The following is a 25,718-nucleotide window of genomic DNA, read 5'->3' as shown; positions in this document are numbered from 1 at the left end:
GGCCAGCTTTAACGTAGGAGGGCATTGGAGTTACAGGCCTTGGGCCGGCTGCCGCTATCTCGTGGGTGGGAGCTGACTCCTTCTCTCCACCGCCTCCTCTTTCATCCCCCCCCCCACTTCAAAAAAATATTCTCGCTTCTCCCCCGTGTTTGCTAACGTGACCCTTTATTAAACTCCGCCAGCTCTGCATCGTCGCGGTTGCCAAGGCGACGTGTCGTCACCTTGGCAACCATGACAACCTTATGTTCATTAATTTTAAGAAGGTTCGCCATCTAACAAATGAAATTGTTCTAGGCACTGGTGTTGAGGGGCTGAAGGAGAAGCCAGACAGCCCCCCTGGTAATTATTGTGGGAGGGGAAGGGGTCTCACTTGGCAGACGCAACTTCTTCTTCCAGCCAGAATGACGCTCGTCAAGTTCTTTTTCTTTCAGGCTGTGGCCTTCCAGATGTTGTTGGGACTACAACTCCCATCAGCCCCGGCCAACATAGCCAATGGTCAGGCCCCAGCCATTGGCCGTGTAGGAAGAGGCTGATGGGAGTTGCAGTTCAGCAATATCTGGAGGGCCACAGGCACCCCATCCCTGACACAGGCATTGCAGCGTAAGAAGCTACCTTATTAAACCAAGTCAGACCATTGGCCCATCTGGTTCAGTATTGTCCACAGTGATTGGCTGCAGCTTTCTGGGGTTTTCACGCAGGTGTATGTGTCTCTCCCAGCCTTACCTAGAGAGGCCATTGGAGATCAAAGCAACACTCAATTGCAGCCTTACCCTCAGAGGACCTTGCTCTCCTTTGGGTCTAGATATGGGGAATGTCAACCCCATTTCACATTCATTTTAATATGAGCACTGATACTTAAGCTTGTTTTGAACCAGATTTAAAAACAACAGAGTAGATGGTAAGAACAGAATTCTTGGGTCCTTCACAATATAACGATCACAACATTTGGGAAGTCGGTTCTTTGGGGAAAGTTGTGACAGGTAAGCAGGTATCACTGAGGGATGGAGATTTTTCCTTTGGCTCATATTTTAAAGCCAACTCACCTGATCCACATCTCCTGGACTAATTGATAGGTCAGATCATAATAATCCTTCAGATTTTGCAATTCTCCAAATTAAATATGTAATTTAAAGAGTATGTAAGGCCTGGTGGGAGCATAAAGGCTCACTCAACCCTTGGCTGATTTCTGGACAGCCAGAAAAGTAGTTGAGTGCAGAGTCCAGTTTTAGCAGGACACCAGCATTGGGGGGGGGGGTCACATACCACCCAAAATAGGGCAAAAGAGGTGAGAGTCCTGAGGGCCAGATAGAGAGGGCTTGGACCTGTGTTTCCCCTCCCTTGTTTATATTTTGTATATAAATATCAATTTTAATATAAATATCAATAATCTTCCCTGCCCCAAAGCAGCTGACAGGAGCCCCAAAGGGTGTGGGAAGACTCATTCTCTCTCAGTTGACTCAACAAGACAGTGCTGCGTTAGTCTGGATTTAAAGCAATGCAAATGTGCTTTGAATCAGCTCATGCCCCAATTGCAACAGCGAAGCCGGAGAAAAAGGAAGGAAAAACTAGGCCAAGCTTAACATCTAACTGCTGGAGAAGAGAAGTTGGGGCGGGGAGGGGGGTGCGGGTGGAAAGAGAGGATGGGAATCTGCAGCGCAGACTCAGAATGATCAAAGGACACATCTCCAAGGACTAGAGATACATGAAGGAGAAATGAAGGGCGAGGAGAAAGGAGGAGGGCATGAAGGGCAAAGAGGAAAGGCAGGCGCGGGCAAAAGGCGCCACCCTGGGCCCTGCCAGGCAGAGAAACAGCCCCCAAGTTTGCCTCTGGCCAAGGAGTGCCTGAAACCACTTTAGACACCTTAAGGGAGGAAAATACCCCCGGAGGACTGTGGCCGAGGCCTGGCTTCTGCTCTCTGCACTTTGATGGACGCGAAGTGTTTTGGCAGGAAGGAGATCCTCTGTGCCCTGCAGGGGTCTGGTGGCCTAAGCTAGAACGGCTCCATGGAGTCACAGAGGTAGAAGGTCTCTCCAAGGCCATTGGTGCAACCCTCTGCTGACGCAGAAGGCGCCTCCTACAGCATCCCCAAGAGGTGACTATGAAGGCTTCCAGCTGAAAAGCCTCTAATGAAGAAGAAAGCAGCCTGCTTCCCTGTCCCAACTGCTCATATCATCAGGAGGTCCAGCCTAGTGGTTATTGCAGAAACAGGCAGCCATTTTGAGCCTGAGGACCACATTTCCTTTCAGGAGGCCTTCTGGGTTACATGGCCAAAGAGGCAAAAGTGGGAGCAGGCCGGGCCAGAACATTCAAGGAGGATAGGAAGCAGAGTTGGCATAGGATATGGCCTGTGCAGAGGGGGTGTGATGGAGGAGGAGGAGCTACCCATGGAGAATTCTGGGGACCAGATTGAGAAGCCTGAAGGGCCACATTTATCACTCCCCCGGGCATGAGGTTCCTCATCCCTGGTGTATTTCCTACAAAGGGAGGTCCTTTGCTATAAGGGGGTGAAATCTATGTAATAAAGGCCTCCACGTTGCTGTCCTATTTATTTATCTATTTAGGTCCCCTTAGTGACACATAATGTTTTCCCCCTCATCTGTCTTCCAAGGAGCACAGCGAGATGGCAACGATGTCCTCCTTTTGTCTCACAAGAAGCATGTGAGGTAGGCTAGGCTGAATGGCCCATCCCCTTCGTGGATGGACGGGGGATTTGATCCTAGGTATCCTAGTCCTGGTCTGACACCCACCCACCATCTCTCATGAGAAACTCTCTCTCTCACATGTGCATATGGATTTAAAAGAAGGGGTGGCTAACCTGTGGCCCCTTTGGCTATTATTGCTGGACTCCAGCTACCTTCATCCCTGACCATTGAACATGCTGGCTGGGGCTGATGGGGAGTTGAAGTCCAATGTCATCCATCTGGAGGACACTGCGTTGTCTAGCCTTGGTTTAAAGCACAGTTACATATCCTTAATTCAAAACATCTATTTTAATTATCAGCTCCCTTTCCACCCATTACCTCCCCCTCCCCGCCTGCCCACCCGCCTAATCTCCGGGCTTGTCTCCCTTGGAATTTCCATAGCAACAGAAGAAAACACACAAACGCAACAGCAACAACACAGTGCAGACAGTTGGCAAAACATTAGATTCCCTGCTTTCATGCGAACCTGCTTCCCAAAAGGAGGCTGCCGCCACCACCACAATCACCACCATCATGAGGAAACAGCATCACAAACAAAACATCCCCACTGGATGCGATGATGGCCACCAACCTGGGTGGCTTTAAAAGAGGGTTAGAGAAATTCATGGAGAAGGAGAAGGCTATCAATGGCTACTTGCCAGGTTGGCTATGCATTGTCAGTAGACAAAGACAGGCCTACCTTGTTCAGATACTACCAAAAAGGATGTGGGGAAAGTGGAAAGGCAAAAGATTCCACCCCTTGGACATCCAAGGAAGCAGAGTGTTGGAAGACTCAGGACAGATAAAAGGAAGGACTTCTTCACACAGTGCATAGATGAACTATGGAACTCCTTTCCACAGGAGGCAGTGATAGCCACCAACATGGATGGCTTTAAAAGAGTATTGGACAAATTCATGGAGGACAAGGCTATCAGCGGCTACTGAGCCATGATGGCTATGCTTTGCCTCCATGGTCGGAAGCAGAATTATCATTATTGTTGTTGTAATTAAATGTGTATATGTACTGCTTCTCATTAGAAGTGACCTCAAAGCAGATTACTATCTATATATATAAAAATGTTCCCATTGCGTGTACGCCGGAAACCTATGTTCTCCGTAACCGCTTCACCAAACAACATCAAATTAGGACAAAGCGTAACTTGACCATTAAGGAAGGATATGGCATAATAAAATTTTTAAAAACCACACCTGTCATACCTAAAATAAAGGATAAGGGGGGGGGGGGAGTGGCACGCCTATTATACCTCACCAGCAAAAGGAATGAAGACTCCAAGAGCATCCAATAGAAAGGCGGATTCCCTGCTGACATCATCAGAGCCCGCAGTAGGCCTCCATAAGGTGCCCAGTGCCCTCACTTAAAATGGCCGCTGCACACTCACAGGCATTTTAAAATTTCCCAAGTGCCCTCACCTAAAATGGCCGCCGCAGCTTCGCATGTTCAACACATACAGTCCCAAGTGATCAATACCACCGACCAATGTGTTCTTTTATGTAAAATGCATCTCTGGGTTATTTGTGGGGCATAGGAATTCGTTCATTCACATGGTCTGAGGGACAGTGGACCGGCCCACGGCTGAAAAAGGTTGCTGACCCCTGCTCTAGAGGGACAGGGAAGAACGAAAACAGGAGCTTCCAGAATACTTTTGGGGTCAGAATTTTAAAAAGCAAAAAACCCCACAGCAACGTGTGGCCGGGCCAGCTAGTATACACACACACACACACACACACGACAGAACATAATTACAGTAACAAAAAACTTTCCATATTATCAATGAAATAATAAAACCACAAAAACCGGTACTATAGGAACACAGGGAGTTGCCTTATACCGAGTCAAACCACCTACATAGCTCTGTATTGTCTACTCTGACAGGCAGTGTGGCTCTCCAGGATTTCAGATAGAAGTTTCTCTCAACCCTTCCAGGAGATGTCAGGGATTGAATGTGGAACATTCTCTCTCCACCACTGAGCTATGGCTCTTTCCCAAACAAAACCGTAAACCAAAACAGGTTCAAGGCTCCAAAACAGACTAACCACAATGTGCCTTTGAATGCCAGTCACTGAGAATCACAAGTGAGGATAGTTGTTGTTGTTGAGCTACAATTCCCAGAGTTCCCCATGAAGAGGGTTTGGACTGCTAAGCGGCTCTGGGAATTGTAGTTCTGTGAGGGGAATAGGGGCCTCCTGTCAGCACCCTTCACAGATTATGGCTCCCCGAATTTTTGGGGGGAAGCCATGACTGTTTAAAATAGTACCATGGCACTTTAAATGTATTGGTGGCCTTAGCCACACCAAAGCCCTCTGACACACCTTGAACTTTTGACAGCGTTTCAAGGGGTCCCCAAATAACACAATATTGGTAGAACACAGTTTTCATTATTTATTTATTTTAAATAAAACTGTACTATTTCACTTGAAAATATGGATGGACTGAAACAATAAGCTCACACCAACTCATTTCAAAACACCTCTGTTCATTCACCTGGCCATGTGGGTTGTCTCTCTCCTTCTCCTCCCACCCCCTCCACACTTCCCCCTCCCCCCAGCATATCCTTTATTTCTGATTCCATTCCATCCCCAATCTGTCAGTTTATTTAACATATTTTATGCTCACACAGACAATTATGATAAATAATGAGACAAGATGGGGGGGGGGGGAGAGTCAGGCCGGGCAATCATGGAAGAGGAACACGGTTGCTAAGGGGTTGTGTGGCAACTGGGGAAGTGTATGTCTCTCTTGTTTGGTGAGATGTTTCTGGATGGGATGACTTGGAGGGTGGCGAAAGGGCCACCTCCGGAGGGCAGGAAGCTGAGTAAGCAATACGATCCAATTAGTAGTTTCTAAACATGGGACCACACCACTAATTTCAGTTCAGTGCTAACTGGGGAGCAGAGAGTGGTCAGGAAGGTAAGAAGTGAATAGCAGTAGAAGCCATGGAAAACCACCACAGCATGTAGGACGGAGCATGACAGGGTACATGGTAGGAATAAAGCAGAGCTTGGCACAGGAAGCACATCCAATCTGCCATCTTGCAAAATCCACAGGTGGGCAACACCTTTGTTTCAGGGATGGAGAACCTGGTGTCCTCCAGCTGTTGCTGGACTGGTGCTCCCGTAACTCCTGACCACTTGCCATGCTAGCAGGGGCTGATGGAAACTGGACTCCAAGAACATCTGGAGAACACGAGTGCGGCAAAAAACAGCACAAAATGCCAGCAGCAGAAGTTTCAGCACTCTCTCTCCTTAGACCAGGAAGGGAGCAGGGCAGGACTGGGGACCCTGATGTTGCTGAACTACAGCTCCCATAATTCCTGCTATTGGCCATTCTGGCTGAGGTTTATGGGAGCTGGAGTCCAACGAGGGCATCAGGTTTCCCTAACCCTGTAGCTGGGGAAGAAACTGCTTCCTAAGGATAATAAGTATTATTATTTACATTTGTATACCGCCCTTTATCTGAAGATCACAAGGCGGTTCACAACATAAAAATACAAAATGAAATAACAAAATACATAATAAAACAAAAGCGTAAGAAAACAATGACCTCCCTCCCATGGGCACATTTAAAAGGCCACAGAACATTAATCAGCCCAACACCTGGATGAAGAGGAACCTTTTCACCAGGTGCCTAAAGATATGTAATGAAGGCACCAGATGAGCACCATCAGCACAGCTTCAATGCATATTTTATCATGTGCAAACAAAAGCGTTATTCACATAGTCACACAAAATATTGTGAAATAGTTTGGGAACATATACCGGTACTAGTGTGGGAATCTGCAAAGCTTCAGGTTATATCAAACTCTTCCTTTTGCCCGGCACAGAGTTCTGGGTACTTGCGCTGTTGTATCCCAAGAGAGCTGATGGGAGCTGTGGTCCAAAACATTTGGAAGGTGCCAGGTTGGTGAAGGTTGCATTAAGCCATTTTTCCCAATTTTGTTGGCTCTTGCTGCTTACAGCTCTCGGTCTCAGGGGACAGTAGTTCCCAGCCCTGGCTGCTCATAACCTGGGAAATTCACTATGGACAACTGCTAAGTTATAGGCAAAACCAGCCTCCCCCCAGCGGGGTACTTGCTGGGGCTGATGGGACCTGTCATCCAGAACATCTGGAAGGCACCCAGCTGGAGGAAGGCTGGACACAGGCTGTGCCTCGAAGCTGCCTTGGGATGCAAACTTTTTTCTAAAATAGGGGTTGAAAAATCCATCACTCACCATCCTCGCCTCTTTCCCGTTTGAAGCAGGGTGCCCTTTTGACCTCCAACATCAGCTGCCGACTGGGAGAAAACGGATGCCAACCCTGCCAGCGATTACTGGTCCCCTTTGCCTCTGGTTCCCTGGATAATGATGCCACCTAGTGGAGCAACTTTCTCTGCAACTCTTATTTGGAACCGGTGTTTTTCCATCTACTATCCTATCCTTGCAAGAGAGGCCACTTTTCTAAATTAGAGGTGAAAGAGAGCCAATTTTCTGTTTTGGCATCGATGAGTTGTGTTTCAACAAAACTGTGTTATTGCTCATAGGAAACACAGGAGTCAGACTTATACAGACTCCTGTGTTCATCTAGCTCAGCATTGTCTGCACTGACTGGCAGCAGGGTTTCAAGCAGGGGACATCACCAGTGGGCATTGAGCCTGGGACCTTCTGCACACAAAGCAGATGCTCTGACACTGAGCTATGGCCCTAATGGGTAGGGCTAGGCAGGTCGGGTGGCCCACAAATGGTTACAGATGCTGCTTGTTTCTCTCCCTTTAAAGGGATACGATCATTTTCTACACCAGTGTTTTTCAACCACTGTTCCGCGGCACACTAGTGTGCCGCGAGATGTTGCCTGGTGTGCCGTGGGAAAAATTTGTTTATTTGATTCCTATTCAAGAGAATTACTTTATATATAGTCAATATAGGCACAGAGTTAATTTTTTTAACATTTTCTAATGGTGGTGTGCCTCATGATTTTTTTCATGAAACAAGTGTGCCTTTGCCCAAAAAAGGTTGAAAAACACTGTTCTACACCAAATGACACTTTATCCCAAAGCAAATGCATTTATTTGTGTAAGGCATTTATGTACCAGAATGATTAGCATATCTAAGTGGTGAATTTAGCATTAGGGGAGAAGTTAAGTGTGTTTTTAAAATGCACACCTGCATTTCAATCACAGTTAACGAAAGTGGCTTTTGTTTGGGTTGCCCCCCCCCCAACATCCCAGGAATACAGCAGTTGGAAAGCATGGGATAGAGGTGGGAGGGGAAAATGTTAACTCCGGTATAGACAAACTCCGGCCCTCCAGATGTTTGAGACTACAATTCCCATCATTCCTGACCACTGGTCCTGTTAGCTAGGGGTGATGGGAATTGTAGTCCCAAACATCTGGAGGGCCGGAGTTTGCCTATGCCTGTGTTAACTGCTTCACAATAGAAGTAATACACATAGCCATCTAAAGACAATTAACTCTGTGGTCTAAATTTATCTAGCTCAGTGGTTCTCAAACTCTTTTCTCTGGGCCACATTTTCAGAATAAAAACTTGCTCACACCACACCTATTTTTTATTGATAAGAACACTGGAAAACACAACTAGGATTGTCCTCAGTATCACTTGATGCTCTTGCTCTCATTTTGAAGAGATATCTATCCATATTCTGCAAATTAATTTTTGTTGCTGTTGATACTATACTATACCATACTGCACTGAAACGTCTTCATGTTTCTTGGGTTGTCCCTGAATCTTCACACCACACTTGCCATCCTCTCCTGAAACACTATTTGAGAACCACTGATCTAGCTCCATCACTGACTATAATAATAATTCCCATCAGCCCCAGCCAGCACAGCTGTAGCTGCTGATGGGCTTTGTAGTCTAAAGCATCTAGAGTGGAGACATTTGGTGAAGGCTGAACTAGGTAACACTCAAGAGGCAGACTAAACCCTTCATATTCAGAAGGAACCTTTTCACTCTCTGGGGTAAATGCTACCAATAAATAATTGTGGTCCAAAACAGCCATGCCAGCTGGGGTCAATGGGAGTTGTCATCAGAAGCATCTGGAGGGAACCAGGTTGGCAAAGGCTGTCCCAAGCACTCATCTTTGAAACTCTATTAAGAGTGAATTATGACCCACAAATTAAATATAATTCTATTTATTTATTGTCAAATCCCTTGAATATATAACTTTAAAAAAAGCCCACTAGACTTCCATTAGTTCAGCAATTACATAAACCAAATCTAAATGCTGCTGGATGGTGGAATGGATCTTAAAGCAGCAATAATGATATAACCCAGCAGCTGACAGCATCAATGCAAACTAGATATCATAATTAAACTTTTGTCGGTCAATACCTGGATTTCCAGAGATCAGGCAGGGGCCCTTAATTTACAGTATTTTTGCAATAGCATTCCAAGCATTATTTTTTTAAAAATGCACTGATATAAATAACTGTGGTTTTTTTAAAAAAAGCACACTAGAATTTTAAAAAACAACAGTTGAGTGTCTTTGGTATCTCAGCATGCACTGGCTAGGGCCGATGGGAGCTGTAGACCAAAACATCTGGAAGGCATCAGGTTGGGGAGGGCTGGCACTGGACAGAGAGCCAGCATAAATATCCCCCTCTCCTCTGATAAATCCAGCCTTTGTGACTTTAAAAATACTTGCATCTGTAGTGACTGCACGTGGGGGCCCACATTATTATGGAAGACCCCACTGTACAAGCAAATTCCCAGCACCTTGTAAACGATCCCAGAGAGAACAGTTCTAGCTTAGGCTTCTTCCTGAGATGCAAGCATTCTACATGCAAGGATTAAAACAAAACAAAAATTTGTTCGGAGAAGCATTCATTCCTGTCTTTCTGAAGTGGTCCAGCCCGGATGCAGGTTGACCCTCAGGCCTTCAGTTATTTCTTGAAAAACTTCTTGTTAAGGAGGAAAATCAGGAGGTTGACGTTGATTTTTGCTTTGTCAAACATTTTCATGATGGCGACACCCTCATACTGGAGCTGGAGCAGGTCCTGAGAAAGAGCAGGTATGGAGAGAGGAAAGTCAGCTGCATTTAAGTGTGGTAGCACCTGCACTATGGAACTCCCTGCCTATTGATACAAGGCAGGCACCTTCACTGTACTCTTTGGCTCCTGCTAAAAAAATTGTTTGTTTCAACAAGCCTACCCAGGTGACGTTGTGCGTTTTAGTCTGCTTTTTTGTTTATTTGCTGGTTTCAGTTTTTAAAAATGTTTTAAATTGCCTTGAGATTTAGAAGGCGATTAATAAATTAATTATAATAGCAATAAAGCTCACCACCTTGAGCTCCTTGGAAATAAACATAAGAATGGAACTGCCCTTGTGGACCTAGGAATACACACTGGCAATGCTATAATTTGAGCAAAAGGACAGCTCTGCCAGCTCCTTACCTGGTAGTGGAGCTGAAACTTCTCCATGTCAACTCCCATAAATTTTGCCTTCACCTGGAACTTGCCAGCTTCACCGCAAGGGATTATTTCAAATATCACATTCCTGAGTCTGGGAAAAGAAGGAGGGGGGGGGAAATGGTGGCAATTTTAAAACCATGGGGGAGATAGAGGGCAACTGGAGGTCAGGATCCTGGGATAATTCTTGGTACCAAGTGACAGCATGGAATAGCGGCTAGTGGTTTGGCTTTCAGCGGTGAACAAACTAACTCAGCCACCAAATGCACTTGGGACAGGTATTCCTGTCTCCGCTGACAGGTAGTGTCTCTCGGGGGGGTGGGATTTCCAGAGAGGGAAGCCAGGGATTGAACCTGTGAGACTCTGCACGCACAACACATGCTCCACCACTGAGCTAAAGCCCTTCTTTATGGAACAGAAACCGATTTTGTGCAGGCTTGCCAGTTCGACCTTGGACGGCTCACACTAGCAGACCACACAAACGAGCTGGCAGCCAATTTCAAGATCCAACACTCTGGGGAGAGGCTAAAGTTACAAAAGCCAGAGAGCATGGAGAGAGCAGCTGTAGCTTCCATTGGATGGAACTGGAGAGGGCAGGAGGCGCCTGGACTTACTGGCTGGCTGGGAGGTCTTCAATTTCCAGCAAAACACCTTTCTCAAAGAGGCGGGCTGCCGTGTAATGCAAGGTTGCCTGTTTCTTGCTGGGCCTGTAAAAGAAAATATATGAATGGTGTTTATAGACAGGGCCTTTTTAACAACCCTAATGGTCCTTTCCCACTCTGCCCATCTACTTGCCCTCTTTACTGAACTCAAGCCGAGCCAGAGAATGCCTTAACTGCTGATGTAGCCCAGGGCTGGCCAGTCCTTTTAGGCCAGACGGTCACTCACACCCTTGGCCAACCCCTGGGGGGAGGTACATGCAGGCCACATACTCTTTCTCACATATACAGGATTATAAAATTATAAAAACCATACGACAAAAGCAAGGAAACTCTTTGGCAAGGATATACAGTTGGAACTTGAATCTCAAATGCCTTGGCTCCCGAACAAATCTGCTCCTGAACGATTGAAACGTGGAAGTGAGTGTTCTGGTTTTTGAATGATTTTTGGAAGCCGAACGTCCGGTGCAGCTTCCGATTGGCTGCAGAACGCTCCTGCAGCCAATTGGAAGCTGCGCCTTGGTTTTTGAATGGTTTCGGGGGTTGAACGGACTCCCGGAACACTTTCTGTTAGAGGACCAAGGTACGACTGTATACAGCAGGGGGAGGGGGAAAATAACTTCAGGCCCAAGTGCCACAATTGGCCCTCCAAATGGCTCTATCCAGCCCTAAGGATTCTCTCCTGCCACCACCCCCAACCTCGGCTTGCTTTGAGCTCTCCTCTCAAGTGCTTTGGCCTGGCCAGAATGTATGAGTGTAGGTAGCATGAGCAACTGACTTCTGATGGAAGTGAGATTTATTCATTTCATTTTATTGATTAAATTTATATTCTGCCCTTCATCAGAAGATCTCGGGGATTTTCACAGAATTAAAAAAAGAGAGAGAGAGATGATAGAAAAGGAAGGTGCCAAGAAGGACAGTATGGTAATTATCTAAAAGCAACATCCTTAAGGAAGCCCCATTGCAGTAGTCCAATGTGGAGGTTACCAGAGCACAGATACCCTTGGCCACACCGCATTGTGCCAGGGACCTGATGTAAGTGAAGAACAAGCCCTGAGCTATAGCCCCCACACACACAGTTTCTGGCTCAGGTGCATCAGTTACAAGCCTGAGATTAATACCAGGCTTACTTGTTTCTAGCTGCCAGGTTGTCCAGACACGTCCGGATGTACTGGTTGTAGTAGTCGACCTGCTCCTCAAAAAACATCCTCTTGGCGCTGAGGCTGTGCAGAGTCTGGCGCAGCTTGACCAGCTCTGTCTTGCGGTGTTGTCGGTACTTCCTCTGGTTGCGGATGTCCTACAGGCGAGAAGGGCAGGGCATGTGTAAAGGAGATTTGGCCCAGCATAAGCTGAGACCGTTGGAAGCATACAGAGCAATTATTTCTCCCCTCCTTGTTACGCTGCATTCATTTCCCTCCCTGTTCTGTTCCTTAATCTTCTTTGCTATCCTTACTGGGGTTATTGTTATTTTATAGCTGCCTTTGATGTAGTCAGTCCATTGGCCCTTCTAGCTCAGTGTTGTCTACACTGGCTGGCAGCAGCTCTCCAGGGTTTCAGGCAGGGAGTATTTCCAAGCAGTGTTAGGAACTAAGGTATGAAATCTAGGAGCTAAATGACATCTTAAGCCTAGGTTATGGGCGCTGCAAGGGAGTGCCCAGGTGTGCTTTTTTAAAAACAAGAATGCAAAGCTGAAAATGAATGAACTGCAGCTGAAATCTTATGTTCACTTTTCACACGGTCTATCTGAAGACTGCAAAAAACAAAGCCATACTCCCCCTGCCTGCCCCCTAATATTCTTACGAGAGGCCCTTCTCTAGTCTTCAGAGAGTGGCTGGAAGTGGGGAGGCAGAAAAAAGTCCTCCTTTTCTTCCAGCAGTGGCAAGTTTTAATTTTAAATCTTAGGCTCAGTACTGTGCTCCGAGCTCAGCAACGGTTCATGCTAATGAAATTCCTTGTCGCAAAACGCACCTAGAACAATGGGAGTTTTGATTGCTGTTTCCAAGTCTCACTTGGAGTTGCTGCCGGGAATTGAACCTGGGACTTTCAGCAAGAAAAGTAGATGTTTGCCCATCAAGCCAAAGACCTTCCCGCAAAGTGGACTGTCCTGCTTTGTTGGCTAGAAAGAGATCTTATGAGCACCCTCCAAATGGTTTGGACTACAACTCCCATCAGCCACAGCATTATATGGCTGTGCCGACAGGGGCTGATGGGACTTGCAGTCCCAAACAACTTGAGGGTACCAGGTAAGTGAAGGCAGATAGATAGATATAGATCCATCCCAAAAATAAAAAAATATTTTGCCCCTTGTGATGCATAGTACATCTTCTCAATTCCCTGCTCATTGTCTCTTGCTCTTCCCTTGAGATTTCTCAGGCACAGAGCCCTGCATACCTTGGCCATCTCATTGATGATGTCCTGGTACAGGTTGGCAGAGTCCACCATGCCCAGGCTCTCAAGACGCCGCAGATTCTTGAGGATGATCCGCTTCTTCTCTGCTACTGAGAGGTGGCTGTTGCTGACCAGAGTGTGGTTGCATCTCAACTTGTCTGGGGCTTGGGTATTGCATAAGGCCCTTCTCTTCATAAGGTGGTGGTGGAGGGCTTCCTGGAGAGAACGAGAAGACTGGCTCATGCTTTTCTACTTACGCTAAAGAGAAAATATCTCACAGTAGACTGGAAGGTGGGAAGGGAGAGTGGTGCCTTGCCGATGTCCTGCATGATGGGTTTTATTAGCTTTAAAGCTGCATCAATGGCCAATCATTACATGCTGAATTTCACTTACTAAGAGTGAGAAATGGTCTCATGATCATTCAGATAGCTTGCTACAAAAACAGTTTTTTCTCCCCAACTGCATACACTCAAGATTTACTTGCAAATATTTATCCATCCAGGATTTGATTTTGTTTTTAACAACTTAAAAACCTTTCAGCTGTGCCTTCCATTTTCTGCAAAAAACACAGGCAGGCACCTGTGTTGCAGAATGGGCTTACCTGATCCTCTGATGCCTTTGTCTGCAGTATCTCCACAAGAGAATCGCCAGGTTGGAACTGGATCACATCGACCAGCATCTGCTTAGTACTTTAAAAGATAGAAGAAGATAGTGATCCAGTTTTGATATCTGCAAAGAAAGGACATTTTCACTTGCCCCACCTCCCCCGAGCATTTCCCAAACCAATGGGGGGGTAGGAGAGCTGGGGGGGGGTCACATCTGGCAACCAATGCACCCCTTTGGTTTCACAGTACATGGGCAGCCGAGTCTAAAAAGCTCAGGACACAAATTTTCACGGTCCTCTAGAAGCTTTGGTGGCTCATTATTTTCAGCTCTCCCACCCCACTACAATAACTGTGCTTTAACACAGGATAGTTGCTTTATCATTCTAGCTGGAGATCTCTATGAAACCTCAGCAAACAGGAGTAGAAGGTCTGCTTTGCATGCCCAGGTTCAGTTGTTGGAATTTCCAGTTAAAACTACCATGGATAGATCTGCTATCTATAAGGGTTGACCAGCCTCTACCAATATCATACTCTCCAGATGTTTTGAACTGCAAGTTCCATGAGCACCAGCCAACATGGCCTACATGCTGGACTCCAGCTATGGTAGCTGGAGCGAAGGGAAGTTGTGGTCCAAAACATCTAGACATCACTAGGTTGGGCAAAGCCTGATGGTCAGCAGTACTGAGCTTAATGGACCAATGAGCTGACTCAGTCTAAAGCATCTTCTTACATTCATAGCAAACTAGTATTTACAGGCACCTGGGCAAAGACATCTCTTCTTTAGGCAAAATTTCACACTGGGTTGTTGGAACAAGAACCAGGATCTTAGGCATGGGATTTTGGCTCTAACCCTGCACAAATTTAGGCAGCTTCCTGGGAGCACCTAGATTATATATCTGACCCAGGAAGTCAATTCACACACAAACACCATTTTTCTGTTTAGGCGGGTTTGCTTGTAATTTTCTGCGAGTTACAAAAGTGATAGTGATGCACTCTGCCCTGTCTCTGACATTATTTAATATTCAAAAGGTTTTAGGTCTTTAAATGTGGGCGTGTGCATTGTTTACTTTGCCACTTTCTTGGTGGTTGTTATTGATTGCAATTCTAACTATTCCTCCTGTACGAGCCCAGAGTGGTTATGCATCATCATCCTTTTTAAAAAGGCTTTTGCTATAATTGATATACCTAAAACTACATATTTAAGATATAGAAACATCCTCATGTTGCTGAGTCCTCAGATAGCATTCGTATCCCAAAAGCCAGGGTAGGCCTGTTACGATGCAGTCATCCACCCACCTCAACAACAAGCTTTCCGTATCCTTTCCCCCCTCAATATTGGCCTCTGCAACATCAAATTTGTTGCCAAGGATGAGTGAAATTTCCGTCTTGGCGAGCTGAGTCAGAGTTTGCTCCGAAGTCCCATTGGCTCCATTTCCCACACTGTCGCCTGCAGGTAATAATAAAACAAACATCAATAATATAAAATAAGAAAAATCAGAAGTACCACAAGCTATCTCAGCTTCAGATTAAACCTCGGCATCTCCAAAACAATTCATAGCAATATTGTATAACCTAACTCTTTCCTTCTCGTCTTTTTTTGCTGCCAGTGCAAAAAAGAGCCACTTTTTGTATCACGAAGCCACTTGTGTCACTCAAATTAAATTTGATTGTTTCTACCAAGGCATTCCTGCTTCAGTATGTCAACCATGGTTTCAAAAATCTCTCTTGGATTCCCATATAAAGGACAGATGAACAGACAGTGAATAGGATATTCCACCTGATATTGGCCACAAATACTGCGATTTTTTTTAATTTTATTTTTTACAAATGAAAAGTAAGTCTTTGCTCGTGTGTGCAAATGAATAGACAGTGGCCTCAATGTTCAGGAAGGGTTGTGGGTAAGCCTGCAGAGGATTGAACTATACTTTATTCTTTTACTTCCCTACCCAGTCCTTATCAGTGATCTCTCCCCCTCCTATCACAGGGACTGTTCAAGATAGCACTTCTATTGCCAATACCTCCACATTCTTAGGAGTATTAACTGGGTTATCATTGTGGCAACATGTATCTGATGAAGTGGCCTATGATTCATGGAAGTTTATGCCACAATAAATGTGTTAGTCTTTAAGGTCCCACAAGTCACTCGTTGCTTTTCCTGCAAGAGAGACTAGCACAACTATCCCTCTGGAAAATGAAATTTGTCAAGTTGAAATTTGTGCTGTGCTTTACCCATTAGAGACTGGGTGGTGGGCAAGCCCCCGAGGTCTTCTAGAAGTTCGTGTAGAGGGTCTCGAGGATCAGGAGCCACAGAACGCTGGTGCTCCAGCAGCAACTATCAAATTACCAAAGGCAGAGAGATGGGCAGAGAAAAAAGGCCATAAATGAACTGCTTGTTTATTTATGTGCATACATATCTTAGGCTGCTTTTCTGCCAAAAAGGCATTCAAAGAAACATATAAGAATAAAATTAATGCATCAGAATGCTGAAAGCACCAATCAATCAATATAAATATAAAATGCTATTTTAAAAACAGATGTAAAAATCCAATTTAAAAGGGAAACAGGAGTTGGAACAAAAATAGAACTGGGGAAGTGAAAGAAAAATTAATCAAGAAGAATAAGGTAGCCAATGGAACTCATTGTCACAAGAGGGTGCTATGACAGCAAATACAAAAGCATCAATGGCACAGTTAATTACTAATACCGACAGAAAACGATAGCTTAGTGTGAACAAGTAAACCTGAAGGTTCCCAGAGTGAAGACAACAGCCACATCATTCTTCCCTCAGTGCTGTTGCTACTGGGCTACCAGGCACTAAACCATGGTTTGGTTTAAGGTAATAATTATGAACCCTGAATCATGGTTTCTGAGTGGCAAATCAAGAACAATCAAATTGTGGCTCAGTTGGGTAGCATAGTAGCATCAGAACCAGGAGAGGAGCACTGTTGCCGTGATCTTTACTCCAGAAACCCACAGGTTTGAATGTTCCTTCTAAACCATGGTTTGGCTTAGTGTTTTCTGTGAACCATTTGTTAATAACTTCATTGTGCATAGTTTGGATCAGTGGTTCCCAAAGTGAGTGGTACCACCCACATACATCCCACCCATAAACCATCTTGTGGAAGGCCTACACACACACACACACACACAGAGAGAGAGAGAGAGAGAGAGAGAGGAGCGCCCTGGCATAAAACGGTCCTTTGGCCAGGTATATTATAGTGATTTAGAAAAAATACACAAGTTTCTTGAGAGGTATTCTGGGGCCCCCAAGTTCAATCAAGTATGAGACGATATGTGCAGAACTAGGTATACACACACTGGAATATCGGGTATGGGCTATCACTATAAAATACTGGTTGCATTGCCATTTCTGTTGCCAGCCTTCAAGTCTGCTTTATGAATTAACCCGGAAGTAACTGCAAGGGTGGCTGAGTTTTTATCAATAGACAGAGTGGTGAATGGCACTATTTAGCAGGAAGAAACTCCAATAAAAATCCTCGTTATTACCTATTTTTACATGGCTGTTTATTTGTATATATTTTAACATTTTATATATATGGATGTTTTATGATGGCCCATATTTGTAATGCCTAATAAAGGTTTGGCGAAGCAAGTTAAGTAAGTTAAGTAAGTAAGTAAGATTTCACCCCCTCACCTTGTGTGTGTTAATTAGCTCCCCAACTGTTATGTAGACCACTGGCTTTGTGATGGCCACCATCTCTGAATACTTGTCGACATTAAACCTCTCTTCAGGTTCAGGGACAGAACAGGCAGCACTGATGAATTTTCTAGAAGATGCAGAATGAAAAACCAAATCAAACCATGAACGGTGTCCCCCTCCCCACACACTCATGCTCAAACTGGGTCATCGTTTCCTTCAAGGCTAGGATATTTGGAGGCCTGACACTCTCCGTGATGCCTTTAATGCATTGCAGTCATGCAAAAAAGTCCATACATTTGATTCTTTACTAGTCTGACGTAACATATTAGTGGCTTAAGGTAAAGGTGGGAAGATTTGAGACTTGCAGGATCTACTCTTTTCTTTTTCTCTTTTTCTAATCAATCAACCAACAAAACAAAAAAGCCACACAGCAGAGCAGCACAGGGATCAGGTGCAATGTAACTGATTGATACTCCCATTTTACAGATGGAAACATAAAGGTCAAGAGAAAAGCAATTAGTACAAAGCTAGCCAGTGAAGCTTTTGTATGTTCAATTTTACTTCCAAGTATCTTAAGGAAATTGATTAAGAACATAGGAAGCTGCCTTACATCTAGCTGAGTATTGTCTGCACTGACTGGCAGCAGCTCTCCAGGGTTTCAGGCAGGAGTCTCTCTCAGGCAGACCACTGGGGGCTGAATCTGGGACCCCACTCCACACACCTACAACTCTCTATCCTCCTTCCAGCCAGGAAAGAGACAGGATCACAGTTCAAGGGCACATTCTAGTCAGGCAAAAGCACCCAAGGAGGGTGTGGAACAAGGCCTGTGGGAGCCCCAAGGGCCAAGCAGAGAGGCGCCCATTGTTCCCAGGCCTCATTCCACTCCGCAGTTCTTCAAACCAACCTGAATTTAAGGTGGGTTTCCTCTAGGTACTGGTTCACTACCCGCAAGTGGCCGTTTTCCCCTTCAAAGAGTTGGTTGGCAGCGGCGTGCTGCAAGACCTTCGCAATGGAGCCCAGGTTGCGCCTGTGGTCGGGGTGGAGCGCTACCCCAGCCGAGACGTCAACAATATCAAAGCCATCAGGGGCCACCACAGCCGGGTTCATGAAACGGTAGTAGAGCAGGTTCCCAACAACCTAGGAGAGGGGTTGGCCGACTGTGTTAAATATTTACAACTGAGCAGGGTTGCCTTCATTAGAGCCCAACATTTTAAAGCTTGCATCCCAAGCAGAGTTGAAAAACTGATAATATTTATTTAACATACTATACTATGGCATGGGAAGGCCATTTTTTTTCCTGCCTAAATGCCAGGATTACATCGGCACATCTTCTTTCTCTTTGTCAAGTCCCTGATTCCCGCCATTTCTCCTTGCCCTTCTCAATTTCCCCCTGGTTAATTTTAAAGGAATAATTAAAAACAGAACAACAGGCAGTACTCATAATGTAGTATTATAAAACTTAGACCCAAGTCCTGCCCTCGAGAAGCCGAGGGCCAGAAGAATATAAAATGGCTGGTGTGGCAACCATCTTAGTCGCTTCCTGGTGCGGCTGCAGCAAGCGTTTGGCCCATGCTAAAGTGCCCCAGATACCGCAACTCGAAATCTTGTCCGCTGATTACGGCCATCCGTCCCTCAAGGCCATAAATACGCTCACCTTGTAAATCTCATCCTCTGTAGAATTCGGAAACTTCTCTCGTAAGGACGTCTTCAAGACTTTAGCAATGTAGCGCATCCCATAACTAGAGGGGAGGGCAGAGGGAGGGCAAGGTGCCCGTTATAATGAAAACTGTAGCTCATATTCCAATATATTATCATTTTCATAGCGATACAAGACCCTGATTTATCTCCTCAGTACTTCTGCACCTGGGGAGCTCAGATGAATTATATGCTTCTAGTTTAAAGACAAACTCTAGCACTAGGTTTACAGAAAGCATAGGCATGGGATGGGGGGGGGGTTGTGAGGAGCGGAGAAGGAAGGAGAATCCCTGCAAGGTGAGGGGTGTAAGGGTGGTGGCTTGTATGATGCAGAAACTCAAGGAAGGGAAGCAGCCAAAGGTGGCTGGATTTCTAAGATGGGATGGAAAGCTCGGCGGCCATCTTGTTTTCCCCTGTGATGACCAAGCAAAGTGAATGATAAAAAAAACCAACAACGATAAATTCATACGGAATTTGGTCCACAGAAGATGTAATGGCTGAGAGGAACTTGTCTGTCACCACCAGGAGATTGCGGATGGAAATGTCCAACCTCCTCTGCACCTCAGGGTGACCCAGGGCTTGCTCAGGGCTGACATCGTATGGGAGATTGCTGTGGAAACACACAAATGCATTCCAGGCCTCATCCAAACAACCAACAACAAGAAAGACATGAGTTGAAATGCCCGTTTTTTCAGGGTGGCAGATTAGACCTGGGAGCTCAAATCCCGCACTAGGCCACAAAGCTCACCAGGGGACCTTGTAATTGTTGTAACCCACCCTCAATTCAACCACTTCCTTCCTCTGACCTCCCCCTCAGCCCAGGGAGGAAAAGGAGAGAACCCCTCAACCCCTCCTTCCCAAAACATCATTTGACTTTTTCTTTCTTATTTAGAAAAGTTCATACACCTTTTAATCCAGGAGCTCTCTAAAGCGATGTAAACCTTAAAATTATGGATAAAAAATGAAGTTAAAATCCACCAAACCTACTGAAAAGCAAATATACATAAAGGATAACACAGATAAGAATCAGTCAAACTTCAAAAACAAATTATATGCATATGCCTAGGCAGGCTTCTGAAATAAAACACTTTTGGGCCTGTGGAACACCTATGTTTGAAGACGTTTTAAGTTAGATCACGCCATATTACGCTTCTGTCAATATTTACCTGTTCGTGAAGAGTCACATAGCTCAATGTTTTCTTTTTTAATGAAGCCGAATTAAAAGATACAAAAACACATACACAGACGTTCCTCCTGACCTTTTCTGCCCACTCTGAGACTCCATCTGGTTGATCCACCCTCTGTAGATTTCCACAGGGCTGGTACGAATGCTCAGGGTCTTGTTCTGCAGGACCTCTTGCACGGGGCCCTCCAAGATCTGGCGCAAGGCATTCTGCCCACGGGCGTTGCGGTAGAAGCTCACCACCAGGCGGATAACCGTCGGATTCCCTGTGAGGATGTCACGGATTTGATCGACTTTCGACCTGCAAGAATGCAGCATAAACAGGAGCAGTTGAGCTGCAATGCAACATGAGCACAGTACTCAAAGAACAAGCTTTTTTCTGCGGTGGCTCCCTGTTTGTGGAATGCTCTCCCCAGGGAGTTTCGGCTGGCACAAGGAGGAAACGTTCCTCTTTGGCCGACTGACACCCGATGCCCTTTTTACACCTGGAAAAAAGGTCTACTTTTGGAGCTAGTAAGAGAAACAAATTAGTCCCCCTCTCTATATTCCTGCACACCAGTGATCCGGGTGGGTTCCCAGGTTCCACCAGAGCAGTGACTCACTCGGAGGCACACCAGGGAGCCTCCACAAAGGACAGATCATTTTACTGCATATTCAGAGCAACAATAAACCAAATCAGGCCACTGCGAATGATGTGGAGATGTGGCAGAGTGACAAGCCACTCGGAAATAACCAGTTAGAAGACAAAACCAGCACCTCATACAGAGTCCTTTTTATCATCGCTAGTTAAAAAGGGATCAGGTGATAGGATAAGACCCTTCTCTGCCTGGGATGCCAGAGAGCCGCTGCCAGTGAGGGCAGGGAATACGGGGACTAGATGGATCTGTGGTCTGACTCAGTTCCTAGGAAAGGGAGGCTGACATCTTTACTAAGGCGAGAATGCTGTCAGCAACCAGGACAAGGAAGGCAGAAGCCTTAAGGGGAGAAAGGAGAAAACTTAGGATCAAGGAACAGGATACTCACTCAATCTCCTCTTGCAAGGCGCTTCTGAAGAGCTGGAGCAGGAGGTAGGCCTCCCTGGCGTTGGAGGCGTAATTGTACAGGGTGAAGACCACAGACTCCATGAACTTTGTGGACTTGTTCTGGGGCATCTGCATGATCAGCCGGGCCAAATAAACCGGGTGGGTCTGGGAGAAGAGACATTTTCATATGCAAAAATCTGTTTCAGCCTTATTGCCTCTGACTGTGGAAGCTGATTGTGGCTAGTAGACATAGAGAGCCTTCCCCTGAATAAATTTGCTCAGTCCTCTTTGAAAGACTTCTCGGCTGCTGGCCATTGGTGCCTCCTGTGGGAGGGAGTTCCATAGTTTAACTATGAAGAAGTGTTTGGTGTAATGTAATGGAGAAGGGCTTTTCTCTACCCCTCAGTTTGGCAGTAGGGACCAAAATGTTGTCCCATGCAGGGCAAACACGTACAGAATAAGTGAGGGTGAGACTTTAAAGTTCAAAACAATGTCCAAGGAAAACCAACCCTGCTGGGTAGTGTTGCCACCACACCCTGCAGTCATTCAAATCCTGAGTCAGGGGCACGATGGCTCTTGTGTTCGTGAATCCCAAGGATGCCCAGAAACAAGCCTAACAGTTCATTCCTTGTTGTTGGAGCCCCAAGCCCACAAATTGCTCAGTAGCAAGCAATGAGGTACCTGATTCAGGGCCAAAGCTCTCTTTAACAGGCTGCACAATGAGATAAATGCAAATATTTTATTAAAGAGGTTGCAAAACAAAAACAAAACCCTTTTCATTATACAAAGACAGTGAAGAAAGGCTAGCAGTGTAAAGACAGCTTTGGGAATTTGAGTACAGTACAATCGCATCTTACACGGGATTTCAGTTCCAAGGGTTCTGTATATATGCAAAAAAACATGAATATTCAGAGCCTTGGGTCCACCCCCATGTGAGCATCCTGGGGCTTCTGGAGCTGGTGTGCAAGCAAGGCAGAGAGTGGTAAAAAGCTGTCTTTGCCCCTGGTTGAACTTGCACAAGTTAAATGGGCATATGATGCAATCGCCCTGTGCAGATCTAAAGCTAGCTTGCCTCACCCCATTAGTCACAGACCCAAATTGCTTTTGAGGTTGCTGTTTTTTTATTATCACTTGGTACATAAATTTTATGAAATAAAAAGAATAGACAATACAAATTTTTTGCCTTGGGTATTGCGTAGGAAGACGCCAGCTGACCTGCAGTTGGTAGAAGAGGTGCTGATATGCCTCCAGGATCTTCCGCTTCTTCTCCCTGCTGAGGGACTTTAGCCCTTGCTCTTTGCTCCGGCCCATCAGATCAGAGAGTTGCTCCTTGTTCTTCTTCGTCAGCTTCTTGCAGTGAGAGACCACCTCCTGCCAAGGGGAAGAGTTGACAATTGATAGTCACCCACAAAGCGTCGCCCCCTTGTTTGCGGAGCATCAACAACAAACAAACTCGCCTCTTTCTGACTCAAAGCTACATCCCCCTGGATGGCACAAAAATCAGGCTGCAAAACAGGTTGGTCAGCAAGATCATGGATTAAATGGCAACAGCTTCTTTGAGAGAGAGAAAGAATCAGAAGAGGCTGTACTATTAGCAGAACCTTAACTGGTCCACAGCACAAATTATCTGCCTGGAAACTAACTGGCCACAGCAGAAGTGGTATGTGGTTTCTCTAACATGGACTTTGCCAACCTGGCAAAGGCTACTCTAGAGCATGTCCTTGGAGGTCACAAAAGCCACCCCCTAACAGAAAAGCAAGGGGCAGAAGGACTGAGCAAAGGAGGAAGCCCGGTATTGGAGGAGCCCAGATGGCTGTTTAAGAGGTGGGTGGGTAGTGATGCTGCTTTTGAATGGGTGCCTAGCCTAGCTTGGTTCCCATCCTTGGTGGCCACTTGCCACTTTGTTGTTGTTGTTGTTCAGGTCGTTTAGTCATGTCCGACTCTTCGTGACCCCATGGACCAGAGCACGCCAGGCACGCCTATGTTTCACTGCCCCCCGCAGTTTGGCCATATGCCTGTTGTCTTTGTCCATGGAATTTTTTTTGGCAGGGATACTGGAGTGGCTTGCCGGTTCCTCCTCCAGGTGGATCACATTTAGACTAAACTCTCCACTATGACCTGTCCATCTTGGATGGCCCTGCATGGCATAGCTCATAGCTTCCCTGAGTTATTTAAGCCCCTTTGCCACTTCATGATCCATGAAGGAGCTTGGCACTTTAGTTCACCCTAAATACAATGTCCCAGTGCATAGATCTAAATGCCGCCTGGAGCCCCAGCAAGGAGGGGGATAAATGGTGTGTCTGCCACTGCCTGGCAGTGGTGGCTGCATGAAAAAAGGAAGGGGCAGCCACACTGGGGTGGGGGCCCACTGGAGGCACCGTGCCAAGGGTCCCTGACAATTGGCACCAGCCCTGGATCTGCTGCTCCCTTCTGACCTGGAGGGTGATCCTGTTCTTGACCAGCAATCCAATCTTGATATCCATGAGGTTGAGGTCACTCTCCAGCTGCTGGTTGAAGCGGATTCCCTCACCACAGTCTCCTGGAGATCCAGCAGCTCCAGTTCCTCCCAGTAGTCCTGCTGGCTGCGTTCTAGCAGGTGGGCAAAACGCCGGACGATGCTGAGCGGTGGCTTCCCACTGTGTACTAGCAGGAGAGAAGAGAGAGAGAGAGAGAGACTGGTCAGTTTCAGAGTAAGACCATCACATGAAAGCAGGTTCTCCACATCGGTGGTAAGACACTTAGCTAAGTACAAAAAGACTGGAAGGTGGTTAGAACAACAAAATTATTGAAATGTGAAGCTTCCTTAGATCCAATACTGAAGCCACTGAACTACACACATTGTTATCTGCTGAGCCAAACCAACATCGACAACCTGGCCAATTGAATAATATTCATTGGATCTTAGTCAAGGCTCAGTATGGACTTACAAGGTTATTGGGGAGTCAGGGAGAGGTTTGCTTGAAAACAACAACAACCAACAACACAATAACAAGATTGATATACTACCAGTATTTATAAGAAATCTCAAGCAGTTTACACAAACCTGTATGAAATAGTCATTGAAAAATAGCAATAAAACCAGAGTTTAAAAATAGTAAGTTATGAAGGTAAATATTTAAAAGTATCAATAGATTTTAAAAACAAATGCCAAGAATAATATCACACATCTGGTTAAGTAGAGTTTTGAAGCCATAGATAAAGACTCCACCCTTTGGAGCAGAATCCTGCCATTGCGAATTTTAAAGTTATTACCTAATGCAGACACACTGGCCAAGCCTGTGCTAAGTTAGGATTGTTAAATTATGGTTTATTTGATCACCCAAAACAGGAGTGGGGGAACAGGATCCAGCCAGCAGGTCTGATCCTGCACTTCACCACCTCCCCATTTTGTCAAGGCGGCTGAGTCCCACCCATCTGCCAAAAGGCCTGGTGTCACCATGAAGTCAGGGGAACCAACAGGCCCTGCTTTGTGCCGGGGTCAGCTGTACTACACAGTTCCCAGTGGTTACTCTGTAGTGCCAGCAGTCCTCAACGGAGCTTGCTGTAAGCTGACTGGTGCTGACAGAAAGCCCCTGCAGATCATTTTGAAATAGCAAAGGAACAATTTTTCCTTTGCATTTCTTAAATTCAAGCAGAAGGTTCAAAGGAATAATTCATTTGCATCAAAAATTTGATGCTTTTCTAATTCAAAAGAGGAATTAGGAGCAAACTTCTTCTGCTTTCCCATGCCTGACATGTACCATCCGGTATGGGACAGGTGGGCACAATTGGCCCCAAACAGCCTGATGGAGCTAACTAGGGCTTTGAGCCCAAAGTTCACCCCCCCCCCAGTGCAAACCCTGCTCAGTGGTTTTGCTATGGTTTGGTTGCTGCCAACAAACCACTACCTGAAGCCATAGTTCCTTGTTCTCTTACAAACCTTGGTTTGCTTTAACTATGGCTTGGTGTTACATGTGTACTCGGCACAGCCGTGGTTTTGTTTGACTGCCCCACTTCAGATGTTCACCAAGCTACAAAGGCACAAGGCAAGAGCAGCTGCTGCCGAAGCCAAACCTTGGGGAAGGGGGAAAACCAAGCCATGGCACGTTTGATGGTCTGTTTGACAACTTGTGGCTAACTCATGGTTTGTTAAACAAACCTCGGCTTAGTGTTACATGCCAATCAGGCCAGTTTGCAAACTCAGGTTGCATGAAACCCAGGTACTTACCCAACATCCTGTAATCTTCTCGCGCCTTGTTAGCTCGTACAAATGCCTGGATTTTGATTATGGCCTTGACCTGTCGAGGGATGTCCAAAGAGGGAGAGTGGTTGGAATGAGGTAGCAGGGAAGGGGTACGAAAACATGCCAGTGGCAAACAGCAGTTGCGAAATCACAGTGGGTATATTTATTATTTATTTA

General features: G+C 45.8%; 1 protein-coding gene across 1 annotated transcript in view; it reads right to left on the bottom strand.

The window, feature by feature from the left end:
* Positions 1-9,547: 9,547 nt before the first annotated feature.
* The window catches only part of IQGAP3 (IQ motif containing GTPase activating protein 3), a 40,698-nt gene continuing 24,527 nt past the window's right edge, over positions 9,548-25,718 (bottom strand). Inside the window, 18 exon segments of the mRNA XM_033136190.1 lie at positions 9,548-9,695; positions 10,092-10,200; positions 10,721-10,813; positions 11,896-12,062; positions 13,157-13,369; positions 13,755-13,842; positions 15,055-15,205; positions 15,988-16,090; positions 17,414-17,546; positions 18,324-18,556; positions 19,074-19,158; positions 19,584-19,724; positions 20,374-20,598; positions 21,321-21,484; positions 22,535-22,690; positions 23,755-23,843; positions 23,846-23,962; positions 25,527-25,596. Of these exon segments, the coding sequence (XP_032992081.1) occupies positions 9,582-9,695; positions 10,092-10,200; positions 10,721-10,813; positions 11,896-12,062; positions 13,157-13,369; positions 13,755-13,842; positions 15,055-15,205; positions 15,988-16,090; positions 17,414-17,546; positions 18,324-18,556; positions 19,074-19,158; positions 19,584-19,724; positions 20,374-20,598; positions 21,321-21,484; positions 22,535-22,690; positions 23,755-23,843; positions 23,846-23,962; positions 25,527-25,596 (2,451 nt within the window). The 3' untranslated portion in view covers positions 9,548-9,581.

This window comes from Lacerta agilis, chromosome 17 (assembly GCF_009819535.1).
Source record: "Lacerta agilis isolate rLacAgi1 chromosome 17, rLacAgi1.pri, whole genome shotgun sequence".
Classification (NCBI taxonomy): domain Eukaryota; kingdom Metazoa; phylum Chordata; class Lepidosauria; order Squamata; family Lacertidae; genus Lacerta; species Lacerta agilis.
Note: the sequence above shows the minus strand (reverse complement) of the source record. Positions and strands in the feature narration are given on the sequence as shown.